The 20265-nt window shown below is 48.9% G+C and overlaps 1 protein-coding gene across 3 annotated transcripts in view; it reads left to right on the top strand.

Annotated features, from left to right (window-relative positions):
• Positions 1-5744: 5744 nt before the first annotated feature.
• The window catches only part of GMPR (guanosine monophosphate reductase), a 52257-nt gene continuing 37736 nt past the window's right edge, over positions 5745-20265 (top strand). For 2 of the 3 annotated variants that reach the window (XM_060614230.3, XM_060614228.3), the window contains exons 1-3: positions 5745-5918; positions 14616-14735; positions 17393-17476. In XM_060614230.3, the coding sequence (XP_060470213.3) occupies positions 5832-5918; positions 14616-14735; positions 17393-17476 (291 nt within the window). In that variant the 5' untranslated portion in view covers positions 5745-5831. The remainder of the gene's footprint in view (positions 5919-14615; positions 14736-17392; positions 17477-20265) is intronic. The other variant, XM_060614227.3, reaches the window with a different exon arrangement.

Here is a 20265-nt window from a genome sequence, read left to right as displayed (position 1 = left end):
GTCCGACTCTTAGTTTTGACTCAGGTCATGATCTCACAGTTTGTGAGTTTGAGCCCCGCGTCGGGCTTTGCACTGACCGTGTGGAGCCTGCTTGGGATTCTCTCTCTCCCTCCCTCTCTGTCCCTCCCACGTTCATGCTCTCAAAATAAATAAATAAACATTTTTGAAAACGTTAAAAAATTCTCTGTTCCTTGGCCAAACCAAGCGTACCTTCCGTGGGCTGTCAGCTGTGGCCTCTGCTATGAATTACATTATATTAATGTTATTGACAATTCACAAGGTTTAGATAGCCATGTGCTTCAAGTGTGTGTGTGTGTGTGTGTGTGTGTGTGTAGGGGGGAAGTCTGTAGTGTGTTGAAGGGTCAAGAAATAGAGGGAAAAAGACAGAAGCTGTGGTTTTGCTTTTATACCCTAAGACCTTCAGAATTTATATTCAGCCCTGCTCTATGTCTGCTTAGCCCTTAATCAAAGCCCCCCTGAGAAGCCCAGCACATAGATGGTATCTGGAACTCAAGGTTGGATGGGACCCCATGCCTGGCCCCTGTGGAGTGTGGATCAGTGTTCGATACCAATCTGCAAAGCTCTTCATAAGGTGCGCAGTCCCCCAGAATCTCAGCTCCAGAAACTTCCGATACTTTCATGGAGGTATGTCATCCTCCTCCAGAAATCTCTTTCCTGGGAAATCAGAAGAACCTTTTATCAGTACTTCATGACTGGCGTTACATGTCTGGGGCTAGGGTGAAGCAAACGAGGCATCCGGGGTTCAAAACGTAAGAGGACTGGTAGGATATTCTTTGGCCACAGAAAGGAATGGAATAGCTGTGTGTGCTACCATGTAGACGACCCTGGAAAATATGCTAAGTGAAAGAAACCAATGACAAAAGCCACATAGTATATATTCCATTCATATGAAATGTTCAGAATAGGAAAATCCAGAGAGACAGAAAGTTAATGGGTGGCTGCCTGAAATTATGGGGGGTGGGGGCACTGAAATTATGGGGGGTGGGGGCAAAGTGCGTAAATGGGCAGTGGCCGCGAGCGGGTGCTGCATTTCTTTTTGGGGTGATGCGAAAGTTCTGAAACGTATCGTGGTGATCGAAGCACAACTCTGAATAGACTAAAAAGGACTGACGTGTGCACTTTAGAAAAGTGAATTGTCTGGTGTGTGAACTCTATCTCAATAAAGCCTTTATAAAAATAATAAACAAGCAATAGAGACACAGACCCCACTCTTGGGAAGACGCAGTTTTGGGGCCGGAAAAGGAAAATTTAAGGATGCATGGTTCCTTGTGTGATCCTGAGAGAGGCCCCCCTCAGCGCCTGGCTTGTCTGGACCTCCTGTGGTCCTGAGCAGTTATCTTAATTCTGAGTTCAGATTCAAATGGAACTAGAGTTTCTCCAAGCAGCTACCATTTCTCCACCTCTGGGTTCTACTTCATTTTTCTTTTTCCTGCAAACGTGCAGTCACTGATTCACTCTCCAGAGGATCACACACTTTATGCCAGATCTCAGCTATGCAATACAAATAAGATGTTTGACCTTGGGAAACCTAGAATCTGGGCGGGGAGTGGGGAGGGGCTCTTAGCCTTTTTCTTGTGACAAGAGATACCTTTGGAGGACTTCTCATTCTTTTTTTTAATCGTGCAAAAACAATCGAATACGGTCTCTTAGTACCAAATTTTTCAAAAAAAAAAAGAAACAGAAAATTTCTTAAAAAGCTAACTAAAATTGCAAACCTGAGAATAATATATATATTTTTTATTGTGTGTGAGAGAGAAAGCAAGCACGTGGGAGGGGCAAAGAGAAAGGGAGAAAGAGAATCCCATGCAGGCTCCTTACTGTCATCTACCCTGACATGGGACTTGAACCCACTAACTGTGAGATCATGAGCTGAGCCGAAATCCAGAGTAGGACACTTAACCAACTGAGCCACCGAGGCGCCCCCTGAGAGTAATATTTTTAAGTGCATCACATAAAACACACAAGATTGCCAAGGAAACGAATTATATTGCAATACAGGTATTAAATACAAACAAACTGGGCTGTAGTATTTGTGAGAAGTAATGAAGATGATTCATTTTCAGAAATACCAAGTAAAAGCTGTGCTGTCTAGTTAACAGTAGGTTTAAAACCTATTGGAACCCCCGCCCAACACTGGGGTCCCAAACCCTTAGACACTTCACTTCCTGATCCTTCTTCCCCTCTCCGTTTTGCAGCAGGCTTATTTTCAGGGGCTTTGCAATGAGCATGCGCCAAAGAACAAACAGAGGAGGGACTGAAAGTCACTGTGCCACCTCAGGGAATGTACGTTTGTTTCAATCAGACTACCTTTTGCCTTACATGGGCATAAGCGACATCTGGGTAAGGCTGTAACCACTGTAGTATTCAGCCAATGAGGAACCAGGGGAGGGACTTACCTCTATAGTATTCAGCCAATGAGGAACCAGGGGAGGGACTTGCCTGCTAGGAGATACACTGTCTGCTGTAACTGCCCCCAGTGTGCCTGTCCATCAGACACCTGCTCTTGCAAGAATGTTGATTAAAGCCTGGCTTCGCTGTGCTCTGAGTCTCGGCATCCCTCCTCTGATTGGGTGGATGAGCTTACTTCTAACAGTATTTTACATACTCCTTTAGTAATGCATTAAATGACAAGATCTGATGGCATATTTAATAGCTACCATACTTTTGAAGTAGAGAGGAGGGGTCTCAGTGATTATAAAGAGGGATGAAAATATCTGTGACATGATGAGAGAGTCATAGGTGGTGTTAGTAAACTATTGTCCGTTGCCCACATTCACAATTGTAGGCAATGCTAAATTTCAATGAGAAGTTAGTGACAATACAGACATAACTCTTTTCCCACTCAAGTTCTCAGACCCCTTGAACTTAGAGACCTCTTGGGGTTTTAGACCCAAGGTGAAGAACCTCTGGTAGTGGGGACACTCTGTGACATGTGACAATGTAGCCTGGGGGAAGCATGGCAGTGAAGAGTCAGCTTTGTGTTTGAGTGCTGATTTACCCCAGCTAACTTTACAATCTGCGCTTTTGTGGCCTCAGCACCCACACCTGTAAAGACGAGATAGTGATAGCGACCATCTCCTAGTGTCATCGAGTGGAAGAACTAAAAAATAACACACATGGAACACTTGGTACAGTGTCTGGCCTGGGGAACAACCGGTGTTATATATGAGTTATTTGCATCCCTGCGGGCAGATCTCAGAAATAGCCATTCAGGTATTTTGACTTAAAACAAACAAACAAACAAACAAACAAAAAAACCCATTGAATTTAGCCAAAGTGCAAATTTAAAAACTTGTTTCTTTGTTGAGTTTATATAGTCTACTTAAAAATGTTATTCTACATCTACCAAATGGTAACAATCACCTTTAAAAGTCTTTGAATATCTATTACTCAGTCCATTTACAACTTTAAGTACTTTCATTTATTATACTTTTTTTTTAAGATTTTATTTTTAAGTAATCTCTACACACCACGTGGGGCTTGAACTCACAATCCCGAGATTAAGAGTCACGTGCTCTTCCGACTGAGCCAGCCAGGCATCCTCCCCCCCCCCGCCCCCACTTTGGTCTTTGATTAGAAACTCATGATCAGATTAGGCTCTTTTTATTATTTTATTATTTTATTATTTTTAAGCTTATTTATTTATTTTGAGAGACAGAGAGAGAGAATGAGAGAGAGAGAGAGAGAGAGAGAGAGAGAGAATGAGTGGGGGAGGGGCAGAGTCAAGGGGAGAGAATTGCAAGCAGGCTCCATGCTGACACAGCACAGAGCCCAACTCAGGGCTTGAACTCACAAACTGTGAGATCGTGACCTGAGAGTCGAATGCTTAACTGACTGAGTCACCCAGGAGCCCCCAGATTAGGTTCTTAGATTAGGTTCCTCTTTACTATTTTGGAATAAGTAGCACATCTGCCTGGCTCCCAGCGGTTTGACAAGGGCCATAAAAATTTCACTGACCCAACTAATTATGGTAACTTTCATTCTCTCCCTGATAACTTTCATTTCCTTCCCTGAAACTTTAAGAACCTCCCATGGGGCGAGGACAGTGAGAGCAAGGAGAGTGAGAGCAAGTGGGATGGGCGAAGGCCTCTGTAATTTGCAGACATTTGTGCTAAATGAAGGCTGTGATGTTATCTCTCCGGTGAGCCATACCGAATATGAGTTCACTGAGAACAGCCAGAGGCTGCAAGTCCTCTGCAAGAAAGTGAAAGACGATTCCTGCCTTTAGCAACGTACTTAGAGGCTGGAAAGTAGAAGGCACATAATGTAACATGCGACCCTTATTAGTTATCGTTTACTGAGCAACTAGGGGACATACATTTCTTTTTGCCTGTGTAAGCACACTTTATTTTTTTAAGTTTTTATTGTGATTCCAGTTAGTTAACAGTGTTATATTAGCTTCAGGCGATTCAATAATTCAGGGTACATAAATTGTGTGTGTGTGTGTGTGTGTGTGCCTGTGCGTGCAAATACACACACACACACACACACACACACACACACACACACACACACACCCTGAGTCTCGCAAAAGCCTGGGAGATGACATTAAATCTTTTTCTTCTTTCTCTTTTAACCTATTAAAAAACTGAGGTTTAAAAAAGTAAAGCGACTCCCCGGAAGTTCACCCGGCTAGCAAGCAGTGGGAGTCAGCTTTTGAACCCCCCCCCCAGAGCAAAGCCTCAGGGCAAAAGCGGCCTTAGTTAAGGTTGCAGTAAGTTCTAACGACGGAGCAATTTATATTTAACTTTAAGGCCACCATGGGCAAGTCATTTCCTTAATGTGATCCTCATTTGCCTTATCTGCAAAGTGGTTCCCTCTTCAGTGGGTTGTTCTGAATGACTCAGAAGGTGCAGGCCTAGCATTTAAGCACATCCTTAATGTACAATAAAGGCTCCCGGCAGTCAAGTCAACAAGTGAGTTAAAAATAAACTGACATGACAGGCAACCCTCAGAGGGGAGTCAGGTCCCTCAAAGTCCAGGATCTGCACTGACTAGACACTTCGCCGCTTTTATTCTAACAAACATACCCTTGACATCCAAAGGGGATACAAAAAAATGGCCTCATCCCCGGGGTCGCCAAATAGATTTACCTGCCCACAATCTTCTCCTTAATTCTATCCAACTTCCCCAGGATTTATTCTTTTGGCATGCCAGAGGTCTGACTCAGCACTTGATGGGCACATAGGGCTTGAAATTAGAGAAAGCAGCAAAACCTCCCAGGAGCGGCCTTTTCCCTCAAGGGAGGCAGTCACAGGCCAAGTCTCCTCCCTATGGGGGTGGGGGGAGGGGAGACCTCGGTGACCCACGTGACGATGCGCATTCCCCCGGCCTCCCCGACCGACCCCGGCCAGTTCGGTCACCGCAACCAACAAGTCTGTAAGCGGGAGCGAGGAAGGTTTGTTAAAAATGTCACGCCGGCCAACTTGCGAGCCACGGGTCTGTCCCTACCCCGCCATCCCCCTCCCCCACCCCCTCCACCACTGCCCAGAGCGGGGGGCGGGGCGGGCCCAGGGAGCGCGCGGGTGGGTGGAGCGCGACTGCCGCTTCGCGGGGCCTTAAGGGCGCAAGGTGCGCGCCCCTTGGTCCGCTAGCGGCCACACGCGGGAAGCCCCGCCCCCTCCCCGCCCATCGCCCCGCCCCTCCCTTCGCCCCGCCCACAGCCCATGTCCCGCCTCCGGCCCCGCCCCCGCGCCCCGCCCCGCCTCCCTCCCCCCGCCCGGGCCGCCCCCCCCCACCGCCCGGCGCCCGAGCTGCAGGAAGGAGCTGCCAGCTCTAGCCGGGCTTGCCTCAGCGCGCGGATCTGCACCATGCCCCGCATAGATGCAGATCTGAAGCTGGACTTTAAGGATGTCCTGCTCCGACCCAAGCGAAGCAGCCTCAGGAGCCGAGCCGAGGTGGGCCCCTTCGAAAGCCGCAGTGAGGGTGGGATTTGTTTTCCGCGTAGCTGGGGTGGGGGAGGACGGTGGGAGGAGGAGGGATGTGCTAACCCAGCCGGCTTTTCCGTGTGTCTCTTGGTGGATGGGAGGCTGACCCCCTTGGCCCTCCCCATCTGCCGAGAGAGGGGAGAGCCGGCTGGTTCCCCGCCAGGACTTGAGGTGTCTTTAAGGGACCCATCTCCGGCGTAAAATTCTAAATACGTCCGGCTGAGTGGGCTGGGGGGAGTACACAGTAGACTAGACCACAGAGGAACAAAGATCAAGTGGCCAGCCGATTTAGAAAGAATGGGAGGGTGGCTGGAGGGGTGCACGTAGGGCAGAAATGACAAGAGTGGAGCCCAAGTGGAAAGGAGAGGACGACAGCGACCAAGAGCTTTGTGATTTTGGCATTGTCTCTTAGTGCGGAGAACCGACTGCGTTAGTATCAGCTCCAGCAATGGAATTTTTTTTAAAAAATGCCTGAAAAACAGGCAGATTCCAGAGCGGCAAAAGTTCAGGGTTTACTTTCCACGTTTCAGTGACCTTGCTGGGAGTGAGGCTGGGGACGCGTGCCTGGCGCCACTCTACTTACTGGACAGCTGTAGGGAGGCAGAAAACACCCCAGCACAGGTGCGAGGGTGAGAGGCAGATTGGACCCCCTGGGCAGTTTGGCTGGTTCTGCGTCCATGAGATCGAAGACTGGCTGTGGGTCCGAGTGAGAGGGAAGGTGCTGCCCTGGTTGGGGCTGAGGAAGGTCACAGCCTGAAGGATAAACTAGTTGCACGGAAGGAGTCCCCTGGAGGAGGGTGTGCTGGTGACCGTGGCTTTGCCTGGCTTCTGAGAGCTGGAGAAGGAGGTGAGGAAGTGATTCCATGTGGAGGTGGGGTCCGCAGGAGTAAACAGGAGGAGGCCAAGCCAGCACACTCTTCCAAAGGCTCCACTCCACGAGACCATAAATAAATCCTCTTGCAAGAACTCTGCTGCCCGCCTGTGCCTGTGCCCGGGCCCAACCGCAGCGCCTGGTGTTGCCAGCCGAGGGCTTGTTTGGATTAAAGACGTGTCCTGTTTTAGCCGGTGACCAGAACAAGACACCTCAAGCAGGAGGGTTGGCAGCCGGACCCAGAGACCCGGAGAGGGTGGGTCTGGACTGGACTGCAGGAGGCCGGGAATGGTTAGCCCTTATCACCCTAGATGGGACCACCCTCTTCCTGTCCTTCCTCTTGTCCTTAAAGGTGCTAAAAGAGTGGCCGACTTTTGAAAGAAAAACAAATGGTGTGGGTGATAGGTAGCCACTGCCTAAGGCCAGAACAAGACAGGAGGTGGGGCTTCTGGGCAGACAGATAAAGAGGTGGCCTCAACATTCTTTCAGTATTTGTTCCGAATCCACTTAGGAGAGAGAAATTTATTAAGCCAAGTGGGTGTTTAAAACAAGGATATATTGTACGTATTTTCTGAGCCAGAAAGGATCTGGAGAAGGTAGAACATGTCGAATTTAGGTAATAGAATGAATTACTCTTTTCCAGAGAATAGTATGATGTCCTGCATCATCTGGTTTCATACTTTGAGCCGATTGAAACTATTAATGTCCCAGCTTCCAACGGCACCTTGCAATCTACGTGTCCACATTGCAGTGAGAACTCTGTGCCCTTGGGAAATGTTTTCACAGTTCCGTTTCTGTGGGAGTTTGCCAGCTCTGGGCATGGAAACCTAAGTTAACTGGATTGCCTTTCCAGTTGGTTCCCCTAATAGCGTAGGTGCCTGGCTGATTGTGTCCCATAATCTGCCTGCTTTAGTTGATGTTGAGGGATCTAGTTAGCCCTAGATCTAAGCAGGCTTCCAATCCCCTCTCAGTGTTTTCTCAGTTTGCTTGTGGACGCCTGAAATGTCTTACAGGCAGTTAAAAACTTTTCGTTGTGCCATCAGATATAAGCCTAAAAATGTGTGCCCCCCTGCATGCAAATTGAAAACAAATTTGAAAGTGGTAAGTCTTTGAGCCTAACCAGAGAGCAGAGCTGAGTGGAGCCAGGAGAGAAAACATACCCTGTAAGAGCAGAGTCTGGCTCTGGGAAGGGAGTTTCGACTCTTGACAAGATTTATCACAGCGACGGTTTTTTGCTAAGAGCCAGGGCTGGTGTTGGATATCAGCCAGTGAGCAGAAAATGGAGAGAGAGGCAGAATGATCACCCACTTAGATGTTCTAGTATTCCGGTAAGGGCATTTCCGCAAATATAAACATAAAATGAAGTTGAGGTCAGCTCCCAGCGGCAAAGGGTCCAGGTGGAGGTGGCCCAGGTGGCCTTCCTGTGATTGTGCCAGACGGGCAGTCATCTCTCAGCTGTCCACTCTTTGCATTTACACACATCTTCACAAGCCCCTGGTACAGGAGAATAAAGTCCCACAGGGCTCCTTGAGGACGGTTGGGTAATCCATTCAAAGGAAGTCACGTGTAAGCACAAACTTTGGCTTTATATGATGCACTGGGGACATCCAGACATTCCTTGACTCCCCGAGCAGTTCTTCCTGAGAACCCATTTCTGTCTCTGATGTCCCACCTGAGCCCTTAAGCTGGGGTAAGATTTAAAAAAAAAATGAACAAAAAACAAATTTACTAACACAGCCATAACTTTGGAAGTCAGGCCATGAGGAAATTTGCAGTAGAGAATTGGCCACTTGTCCGAGGACAGAGAAGACACGACACAATGAGAATTCCGTCTTCTTTTAAAACTCTCTAGTGATTTTTTTCGCCAGTGGTCCAGGGAGAGGCAGATCGGCTCCAGAAAGGTCTGGTCAACCCTCAGGGGTCCACTGCACGTTGGCTCGCAGGGGATCAGAGCACGGCAGTGGAGACGATATTTGGCTGGGAGCAAGCTGACCTGAATTTTAGCTCAGGCTGTGCACTGTATACTTCAGTACCTTGGCGCTATGTTAGTTTCACAGGGCAGCTGTAACAAAGTACCAGAAAAAGAGGTGGCTTACACAATAGAAATGTATTGTCTCCCGGTCCAGGAGGCGAGGAGCCCCAGATCAGAATGTCCATGGGCTGGATCCTTCTGAGTGCTGTGAGGGAGAGTCTGTAACATTTCTCTCTCCTATTTTTCTGGTTGTTTACACACAATCTTGGGTGTTTCTTGGCTCATAGATGCATAGTTCCTATCTCTGCCTTACATCTTTACATCTCCCTCTCTGTGTGTGTCTGTGTCCAAATTTTCCCATTTTGAGAACACCAGTCATGTTGGGATGGGGCCCTGTTGGGCTGACCTCATCTTGCCTTGATTGTCGGCGAAGACCTTATTACAGATCTTTTATCTTTTCTGGAGACACAGCTCAAACCATAGCAGCCTCTATGAAATTAGAGGGTGTGAGTAGAATTGTTCTTAATGGATGCTTCAGAATCACCTAAGGAGACACTCCAAAATACACATACTGTCTCCAGCACAAAGGTTCTCAGTAAGTTTGGAGCGGCTTGAGCATATATGTTTTGGAAATCCTCCTGTGCAGATTCTCGTGTGCACACAGACGCTGGGCTAACCGCTGGGGTCTTTTCCATTTGGAGAACCCCTCGGCTGTCTGGTAATGTACAGCCGCCCGAGCTTCTCGAAATCCTGGCAGCTGGTGGCGAAGGCTGCAAGGGACAGAACTCATCCACAGAGCTGGGCTGGGGCTCACCAAGCATTGCCCTGAGAAAGGCTGGGGGCCAAGGTACAATACCATTCTTACTTCTTGGTCAGACATTAATTTATTCCACACTTTTGAAGCCACTCGCTAGAACTATAAAGATAAGGGGGGGGGAGGTGCCTGGGTGGCTCCGTCGGTTAAGCATCCGACTTCAGCTCAGGTCAGGTTCTCGTGGTTCGTGAGTTCGAGCCCTGCGTTGGGCTCTGTGCTTCAGCTCAGAGCCTGGAGCCTGCTTCGGATTCTGTGTGTCTCTCTCTCTCTGTGCCCCTCCCCCGCTCGCACTCTGTCTCTCTGTCTCTCAAAAATGAATAAACGTTAAAAAAAAAAGATAAGAGGGATTGTCCCTGTAGACTTACCATTTATAGGTGAGACGGGTAATGGATCCTTTATTTAATAAGAGCATTGTTTAAACAGTACCACCTATAGATCTAGGCAAAAGGGGCCCTGCCCCACACCCCACCTCTGCTCCCTTATACCCTCCTCACTGGACAGGGCCAGGGGGCCATGACTTTTCATGAAGGCCGTGTTCCAGGGACTCAGAGTCCTGGATTTCCTTGCCCAGATGACTGCAGGCTAATTCCAAGGCTTGCGAGGAAGGGCCCCTTCCCAGGCTTTTTCCCAGGGACCTGCCGTGATGCAGGTGTGCTCAACTGCAACCTCAGGCAGTGGCCAGGCGGCAGCTGTTTGTGAGAATGGATGTGTGTGTGCAAGGAGCTTCGTGTGCAGACTGGGGGGTCTGTGTGTGCACATCAAGATTTGGGTGGGACGAGAAGAGGGTGTGGACCGGAGGCCAGGGGCTCCCTCCCCATGACACGATGTTCTGGTACTTTCCAGGTCATTAATGTTTGTCAAGGTTGGAGGATAGGACACAGTGTAGAAGGCTTATGCTTATGTAGAAGCCTGTCAGCTCTATCATAACGTTGAGATATTTAGGAATGTGGTAGGTGGGTCTCCATTCGTGCCTTTTTTTTTTTTAATTTTTTTTTAACGTTTATTCATCTTTGAGAGTGAGAGACACAGAGCATGAGCAGGGGAGGGGGAGAGAGAGAGGGAGACGCAGAATCCGAAGCAGGCCCCAGGCTCTGAGTTGTCAGCACGGAGCCCGACTCAGGGCTCGAACTCACGAACCACGAGAACCTGACCTGAGCTGAAGTCGGATGCTTAACCGACGGAGCCACCCGGGGGGCCCCTCCGTTCGTGCTTTTGGCCCCCAAATGTTGGGCTGTGGGACTGACTTCGATGAAGGTGTGTTTAAAGGGCAGGAGAAACATGCATTTTTGAGGTGGGGGAGGGATAGTTCATTACTCTGTGTTCCCTTACAAATCAGGCTTAGCACAGTGGGAATTTGGAGGTGCTGTAGTTGGTACATTGACCAGCTGTGGCAGATTAAATACCAAGTTTTGTTCCCAGGAGGCTGGAATATTTAAAATATCTATTTCTTTTAGTGAACAACAGGTGTATTTTGGGGGGTGTGTGTGTCTTTTTGTTTGTGTGGGTAAGATCAGGGAAGATTAGTTAAAACATTATTTAGGGGTGCCTGGGTAGCTCAGTTGAGCACCTGACTTCAGCTCAGGTCATGGTCTCGTGGTTTGTGAGTTCGAGCCCTGCCTTGGGCTCTGTGCTGACAGTTCTCTCTCTCAAAAATAAAATAAACATTAAAAAAAATTTTAAAAATTCATAATATTAGTTTCAGAGGTACAATACGGTAATTCAACAATCCCATACATCACCTGGTGCTCATCATAGCAAGTGCATTCTTAACCCCCATCACCTGTTTAACCCATCCCCCCTCCCGCCTCCCCTCTGGGGACCATCAGTTTGTTCTCCAGAGTTAAGAGTCTGTTTCTTGGTTTGCCGCTCTCTCTCTCTCTCTCTCTCCCATTTTCCTTTGTTCATTTGTTTTGTTTCTTAAATTCCTCATGTGAGTGAAATCATATGGTATTTGTCTTTCTCTTACTGTCTTATTTCACTCAGCTCCATCCATGTTGTTGCACATGGCAAGATTTCGTTCTCTTATACGGCTGAATAATATTCCCTTGTGTGTATAAACCACATCTTCTTTGTCCATTCATCAGCTGAGGGGCGGTCGGGCTGTTTCCATAGTTTGGCTGTTGTAAATACCGCTGTTGCAAACACTGGGGCGCGGGTATCCCTTTGAATTAGTGTTTTTGTCTTTTTTTGGGTAAATAGTCAACAGTGCAATTGCTGAATCTTGGGTGGTTCTATTTTTAGCTTTTTGAGGCAGCTCCTCACTGTTTTCCAGAGTGGCTGCACCCGGTCACATTCCCACCAGCAGTGCAGGGGGGTTCCTTTTTCTCCACATCCTCACCAACATCTGTTGTTTCTTGTCTTTTCCAGTTTAGCCTTTCTGACAGGTGTGAGGCGATATCTCATTGTAGTTCTGATTTGTATTTCCCTGATAGTGAGCGATGATGAGCATCTTTTCATGTGTCTCTCGGCCATCCGTATGTCTTCTTTAGGAAAATGTCTATTCGGGTGCTCTGCCCATTTTTAATTGGATTATTTATTGTATGGGTGTCGGGTTGTATAAGTTCTTTATGGATTTTGGATACTAACCCTTTATCGAATATGTCACTTGCAAATCTCTTCTTCCATTCCCTAGGTCGCCTTTTAGTTTTGTCGATTGTTTCCTTCGCTCTGCAGAGGCTTTTTATTTTGTACTCCCCATATGTACTCCCAATAGTTTATTTTTACTTGGGGAAGACAGTTTTATTTCTCATTCCTAGAATTAAGGATTGCATGGAATCTACCATAGGAAGACGAAAAATAAGGGCAGGAGTTCACCGTCAAGGCTGATCTTTTTCCAAGGAGGGCTGTTTTTTCCATACTGCTGCTAGGTTTTGGGGTGCCGAGAAAAGCCCACTGCGAGCTCAGCTGGGTTCAGAGTGTGGCTGCCCTCCCCGTGCGTCTTGGGAGGAGTATGAGTGATTTGAGACCAAGGAATTCGGATTATTTTAAGCCTGCCAAGCCAGAATGGTGGAGTGCCTTTAGCACAGAGGGTTGCAATTAATTAGACCCCTTCGGTTATCTCTCAGAATGTAGATCTAACTTGTTTCGCTGAAGTCCAGCCAAGGGTCATAATGAAGGAAGTAGAGAAAGCCATAAGCTGCCTCACCTGTCAGGAAGTTCCTGCGTCTCATTTCCCCTCAGCTTTGCTGTTTAAGGCCGGTGCAGACATAGGACACCATTCACCCAGGAAGCCTTCTGGGAGCTGTGTAGAGAGCAAGCACGAAAGGCCAAGTGACGTGTCCCATGGTGTTTTTTGACATGTTGATCGCAAAGTGAAAGTTGCCTTAGGGACGGACACCTGGGGGGCTCCGTCGGTTAAGCAGTTAAGCGTCAGACTCTTGGTTTCAGCGCAGGTCACGATCTCCTGGTTTGTGAGTTCGAGCCCCACACTGGACTCTGTGCTGACAATGCAGAGCCTGCTTGGGATTCTCTCTCCCCTCTCTCTTCCCCTCCCCTACTTGTTCTGTCTCTCTCTCTCTCAGTAAATGAGTAAACTTAAAAAGAAGTTGCCTCAAATGAAAAGGGGTAAGAGAAGGAACTAGACCAACAGTGGTAAGGAATGATTATTGCTGATCTATTCAATGATTAATGGCTGATCTATTCATATATGTATATATTACTGGTGATCTATCCAGGATTAATGTAGGTTGAAATTACTTCAGAGACCAGAGATCCACCCCTGTGTGTCTCCTGCCAGTTCTCCTGGGGAAGCACCTGCTTTCAGGATGATCCTGGGTCCCTCACGGTCCAGCCCAGGGGGCAAACAGTGCTGAGTAGGTACGACAGGAAATATAACGCAAGATATCCGAACTCAGCTGAGATGCCGTGTGAGATGTGGGGGCACCCTAGGGATTGGCAACAGTGAAAAGGGGCTTCGGAAGGGGAGGAGGTGATGTTCCTGAGATCACTCCCTGACAGCTGGAACCGAGGCCACGCAGGCCGAGGCAGAGGCGAGGCGTTCTGGGAGAACGGCGCTGACTGCATACAGGCCCTCCTCCCTTGTCCCGCACGGTCCTGCACTTTCCCACTCAGTTTCTCCATTGGCTGAACCCGGCCAGAAACCAGCCTGGGCAGCGGAGCCTGCAGGGGCGGGGGGTGACCTTCCTGCGGTAAGAGGGGGGGCGGGAAAAGGGTGAAGAATAAACCTGTGAGCCCGCAGGTCTCGGATCTGCCTGGGACAAAGAAGGGGTTCTGACTCTGTTAGCTCTGGCGCGTGCCTAGCAGACTTTGGCTGCGCCCACCATCCTGGTTTACCTGTCCTGGATCCCCGACCGCTGGGGCTGGGTTAGACATGACGCCGCCCCGAAGTTGGAGTGACAGGAGAATTGGAGGGCCCTCCCTCCACCATTTGCGCGTCAAAGGAACAAGTGTGTGTTTGCTTAGACACCTGGCTCCCTGTACTTCCTCTCAGCTCTTTGAAGGATGCTCAGAATTACAAAGCAAGCGGAGAAGGTTGACAGGTTAAGGGATTCATGGTTTGCAGCTCGTTGCGGGTGAATTTGGAGTGTCTGCTTCTCCCCGTGGGTGAGAATTAAAGGGAAAGTCATGCCTGGCAGGGAAGGGTGGAGCGGATTTTCCCAGAAGGGGAATGGTCCCTCCGGTGCCCTGAAGTGGGGAAATGTAGCATACGCGTGGGTGTTTAGGGCCAGGATGGATGGGGCTGGGGGCGGAAGGTGGCAGGCCGTGGGTTGGGAGCAAAGCTGAAGGAGAGAGCTTCCGATTCTGGGGTTTGGATCGATGGCGGGCCACCAGTGCCTTGTACTGCGTTGGCTTTGCCCCTGGGTGACCACCTGTTACTCTGACTCCTCAGGAGCCCTCCTGTTTTGGGGGCACGTGGCTCAGCCCCTAAGACACCAACGGACCGAGGGACACGCACTTGCTTTTTGTTGTTCGCCCTTGCTCCAAACTCTAGAAGTTCTTCACGGATCACTTGAAGAGCACATCGTTTCTGTTTCCCTTTTGGCCAATTAGGTGGATCTTGAGCGTACCTTCACGTTTCGGAACTCGAAGCAGACCTACTCAGGGATCCCCATCATTGTGGCCAACATGGACACCGTGGGGACATTCGAGATGGCAGCAGTGATGTCACAGGTAGGATGAGTCTACTGCTCACCCTGGACAGGTGGTCAGGAGCCCAGCCCGGACTCACTCAGACACAAAGAAGAGGAGAAAAGTGAGACATTCCGGATCATTTACTGTGGCCGAACTGTTCGGTTCTGAGTCTGATGGCTGCTGGGAGGTACTTTTTTTCTTTTCCATCAGAAGACAGAGTCTGGACTTGGCGTTCAAGGAGATGGCTTAGGTCTGCACCCGTTTCTTCCTTGAAAATGCTCCTGGTAGTTTTAGAAACTAGAGATACTGTCAAGTGAGACCAGTGTCGTGTTATAGAAGAGTGACCTTGCCTTTAAAATTAAGGCGGGGGGCACCTGGGTGGCTCAGTTGGTTGAGCGTCTTGACTTCGGCTCTGGTCACGATCTCACAGTTCATGAGTCCAAGCCCCACATGGGGCTCTCTGCTGTCAGCCTGTCAGCGCAGAGCCCGCTTAGGATCCTCTGTCCCCTCTCCCTCTGCCCCTCCCCAGCTTGTGCTCTCCCGAAAATAAGTAAATATTTACAAAAATAAAATAAATTAGGGCAGACCCGCCTTTGTATGCAGTCTGTGCAATAGCGTTTATTACCTAATTATGTACGAAACATTTATGGGGCACTGATGTGCCAGCCAGTGGATACAACGTGTGTAATGTTGTGACAGCTCCTCCCTGTGTGTTCCTTTTCCTGACGGGGAAACTGAGGCAGAGAGGAAGAGGAGAGGTCACTTGGCTCAGGGCATCCAGTCGGGTAGAGACAGAGCCAAGATTCAAACCCAGACCGACTCCTAAATAAGGGATTTGCCTCCCAACTCACACGGACAGGTAACAACCTAACAGACCTAACCACACAAGGTCCAGTTTAGCCAGTTAACTAGTCTCATCTCCTATAAGGGGAATAGTTAGTAGCCAGGCCTTGGGAAAAATAAAAGAAAAGCCATTTGTGGGCAGGACCTTTGTCCCACACGGCTACGTCTGAGATGCAACACACCTTATTCATCTGAGATGTGAAATGTTTGCTTCCGACGTGCACAGAGTGTGTGTGTCTATTTCCATTGATAATGCCTGCCAAGGGAAAAGATAAATCCAATTAGTTGAAAGAGCTTCTCGCTGTGGGCAGCAAGCCAAACCTCAGGAGGTGTTAGGATTCATTATTAGCCAGTGATTAGAAGGAAGATTTTCAAACAAATTATGAATTCGGAAAGTGGAATCGGGGGTGGTCCGTCTGACTCCGTGATCAGTTCTATTCAGCCCCCACTGAGTTTCGACCCGGAGGCTAGTGAATTCATTGCTAAAGGAATTTGTTTTTGTTTTTTGGTTTTTTTTTTCCTCCTTGTCTTTTCCTTGCCCTGCTCTGTGATCAGCCGTTGCTACTAATGAATTATGTATTAGTATAAAAGTGGGTGGGATCAGGGAGCAATGAGTAATCCTGATTAATTATCAGATTACTAGTCCTTGAAGAATTTAGAGCCTGCTGTGCCCTGCCCGTTTTGACAGGAAGGAAGGACTCACCATTCTTGAGACAAGGTACGCTGAGAATACAGTGAAATAGCATACGCTGAAACCATGTGTGGATACTGTGAGCTTTCTGTTTCTAGGATCCACTGAGACAGTGTGAGTTAATAAAGCCATAGAGTTTTAATTTTTTTTTTTTTCAACGTTTTTTATTTATTTTTGGGACAGAGAGAGACAGAGCATGAATGGGGGAGGGGCAGAGAGAGAGGGAGACACAGAATCAGAAACAGGCTCCAGGCTCCGAGCCGTCAGCCCAGAGCCTGACGCGGGGCTAGAACTCACAGACCGCGAGATCGTGACCTGGCTGAAGTCAGACGCTTAACCGACTGCGCCACCCAGGCGCCCCAGCCATGGAATTTTAGAATGGGAAATTGCAGATGGGGAAGTCAACCCAGGGAAGTTAGGAGAGGGTCCTGACAGAGAAGGAACCTGAACTCTGCAGTCAGATAGGCGTTTGATTCGGGCCTTTGCCCCACTTTGGCCAAGCAGCTGTTAAATTCCTTAAGCTCCGTTTCTGTCCACGAAGCCAGAATTACTGTATGAGGTTGCTCGAGGGGGTAAATGGCACGAAATGGTGTGCAGAGTGCTTGGGAGCAAAGTGTCGATGTTGGATCGGCTTGATAGTCCTAGATTGGGGATTGTAAGTTACAGAATTTCCTCCTTCCCGTCCTCACTCAAAAATACCAACAACCGCCTGTGTTTAGCAAGACATGTTTAGATCATGAACGCAAAGAAAAGCTTTCAGGTGTCAGTTGAGGTTCTTTTGGATTGGCTTAAGCAGCAGGTGGCCCTCGGGCGACCCTTAGGGGCAGGGCAGCTGCTGTCCTCAGCTCTGTGCCTGACTCAGGTGGTGGGTCTGGACAGGGTTCTGAGAACTCTTCCCTTTCCCTCCCTCCCCGGCCTCCGGGCAGGGCCTCCTGAGTCCGGAAGGCAGTGTTGTCCCATCGGATTAGAATGGAAAACGCGGTTTTGTGATTTCACTGGTCACACCTTGTCTGTTTTTGGCTCTTAGCATATTTAAAGCAAATCAGGCGTGAACGTCAGGAACGCCTAATGCTTCTGTGTTGTGGGGTCACCCCTGCCACACGGAGGCAGGAGAGCTGACTCATTTGACGTCTTGCGCTGATGGTGCTGTTTTGTTCCCTAGCACTCCATGTTTACGGCAATTCATAAGCACTACGCCCTGGATGAATGGAAGCTCTTTGCTGCTAATCACCCAGAATGTCTGCCGGTAAGACTACACCCTGGTTATAAATTCATTCCACTGCTTGCAGGGGGTGGGGAGACAGACTTCAGGGTAGTCGAGAGGATTTGACCTGCAGACAGACATGCGGAGTCCTTAGAGCTCTGGGGAGAGGCCGTAGTGGGCCCCTGAACCTCCAGAACATTCCGCCGAGGGGAAAAGCCGGGCACGAAAATCTGTGTCTGTTTACATGAAATGGCAAACCAGGCCAGCCTACAGAGACAAAGTAGATTTTGGTGGTTGCCTAAGGCGGGCGGGGGGCGGGAATTTGAGGGTGAGGGCTAAAGCGTGTGGGAGCGACCGAGGTTCTGGGGTGACACGTGTTTTAAAATCGTGAGGGCGGATGCGTGACTCTGAATGTGCCAGAAACTCTTGGACTGCACTCTCTAACGGGGTGAGCTGTGAGGTGTGTAATTATATCTCAATAAAGCTGTTATTAAAAAAAAAAAAGGCAGTTTGAAAATAAGGAAAATCCCTATTATTATGTAACGCACCTGACTTGGCACCCGGCACATCCCAAGCCAGTGCCAGCAGAGAAGTCTCTTGGCATTGGAGTCGCTCTCCCCTGTGATCAGATCATGTGTGATTGGAAAATGACTTCATACGGTGCTGCTTTTGAGCTTATTACGCTGCTCTCTTTTTCCCGTCCCCGGCTGTGCTGCATGGAGATGTGGGTTCACGAGAAGGTGGTTTGGGCGATACAATAATTCTGGCTTGCTGCCAGATCTTTTCATTTTTTTTCCCCACGTTGTGTTTGAATGAATTATAATTGTGCCACCTTCTTCCCTTCTCTGTAAGGAGTTCGGAGAGCAATGATTTTTTTTTGTTGTTGTTGTTGGTCATACCTCTGACTCCTGTATGGGAGTTTCTGGCAACGTGTTCTAAGCTGGCACCCTGACCTTCGTGACCAACTGTGATCGTTTGACTTCCTACTCTGCCTCCGTGCCCCCCCCCCCCACCACCAAATTAAAAGGCGAATTGAAAAGGGGAAAATGTCAAATGCTCGGTGACACGGAGACAAATGAACCAATGTTGAGTTTCACTTGCCAGACTTTAACAGCAACGAAAGGGAAAATGGGAAAGGTAGCCTTGCTCTCGTGGGAGGGATGGATGGGGCCGGAGCTGGTCAGAATGTCAGCGGGAGCAGTGGAAACGGGTGTCGACGCAGAGAACGAGAATACACACGTATCGAGTGACCGGGCTGTTTACGCTCAGTACCTGGGTTGTCACTACATTGTTGGGATTTGGGGGAAGCCACAACGGATATTCAGATAGGTCCCCCATCTGTGACTTCTGGCTTTAGAGAAGTGACATAAAATATAAAAGGAGAGATGCCGACTCCGGGCACAATCCCGTGGCTTAGTGGTACTAAGGCATAAATGACTAAAAACAATTTTTTTTTTTTCCCCAAGGAGCAGATTTTCATAGGAGCAGGGGGGTGGGTTGGAGAGCGTCGGTGCTGTAGAAGTTGGGGAAGAGGGTGTTCCCCGAGGGGCTCCAGATGTGAACAGGGACAGGTGCGGCTGGGAAGGATCATTTTAGGCTCATGGGTTCTTGCACCATTTGGATGTTTTTCCCTTTTAATAGGAACCCCGAGTCTTGGAGCTCTTTGTGTAGGTTACGACTTGCATCTTGTGAAATTATCGTATTGGGAGTAAAAATGAAAATAAGAAGGTTGGGGCGCCTGGGTGGCTCAGTGGGGAAAGTGTCCAACGTCGGCTCAGGTGATCTCACGGTTTGCGAGTTCGAGCCCCACGTCGGGCTCTGGGCTGGCAGTGTAGAGCCTGCTTGGGATTCTCTCTCTTCATCTGTCTGCCCCTCCCTCCCCCCTCCCCCCCCAAGAATAAATATGTAAACTTGAGAAAAAGAGAGAGGAAGGAGTTCTGTCAGAGGAGTTTGAGACATCTTCCCCTCCCTCCTGCTTGCTATACAAGATGCTCAGTGACGGCCGCAGCTTTAGCAGGAGGAAGCCTGTGTTGACTGGCCACGTCTTAGTCTTCTGCTTCTCCTCATCTCCTAGAAGAGAGTTCACACCAGCAGCTCCACGGTTCAGAGTTCCACACGGCTTGAAGAAACCAAGGAAAAGCCAAGGACTAGGTTTCCTGAATAATTAGAAATGTAGTTACCGGAGGGGCGCCTGGGTGGCTCAGTAGGGTGGGCACCCGACTTTGATCTCAGCTCAGACCGTGATCTCGCAGTTCGAGAGTTTGAGCCCCGAATCAGGCTCTCTGCTGTAGGCGCGGAGCCTGCTTTGGATCCTCTGCCCCCCTCTCTCTGTGCTTCTCCCCCACTGGCGCTTTCTCTCTCAAAAATAAACATTTAAAAAAAAATGTACTTACTGGAAGATTCTGTGGCCGAGGTTCAAGGTTAAGGATATATGCACTTTAATGGGGGGGAAGGTAACTCAAGCAAAGTGTAGTTAACCTAATGAATGGATCACGAGTCTCCCTTACCTCTGCTGTTGTGTTTCTTTTTTTTTTTTTTTAAACATTTATTCATTATTGAAAGAGAGAGACTGAGCATGATCAGGGGAGGGGCAGAGAGTGGGGAGACACAGAATCTGAAGCAGGCTCCGGGCTCTGAGCGGTCAGCACAGAGCCTGAGGCGGGGCTCGAACTCACTAACCGGGAGATCATGACCTGAGCCGAAGTCGGACGCCCAGCCGACTGAGCCACCCAGGTGCCCCTGCTGTTGTGTTTTTTGAGCAGATCTGCCGTGTGTATATTTGACCTGGGTACACCTCAAAGAGTCACTGCACTGTCCTCAGCATGGGCAAG

The sequence above is a fragment of the Panthera onca genome, chromosome B2 (genome assembly GCF_046562875.1).
Source record: "Panthera onca isolate mPanOnc1 chromosome B2, mPanOnc1 haplotype 2, whole genome shotgun sequence".
NCBI lineage: Eukaryota > Metazoa > Chordata > Mammalia > Carnivora > Felidae > Panthera > Panthera onca.
This window is presented reverse-complemented; position numbering and strand designations above follow the sequence as displayed.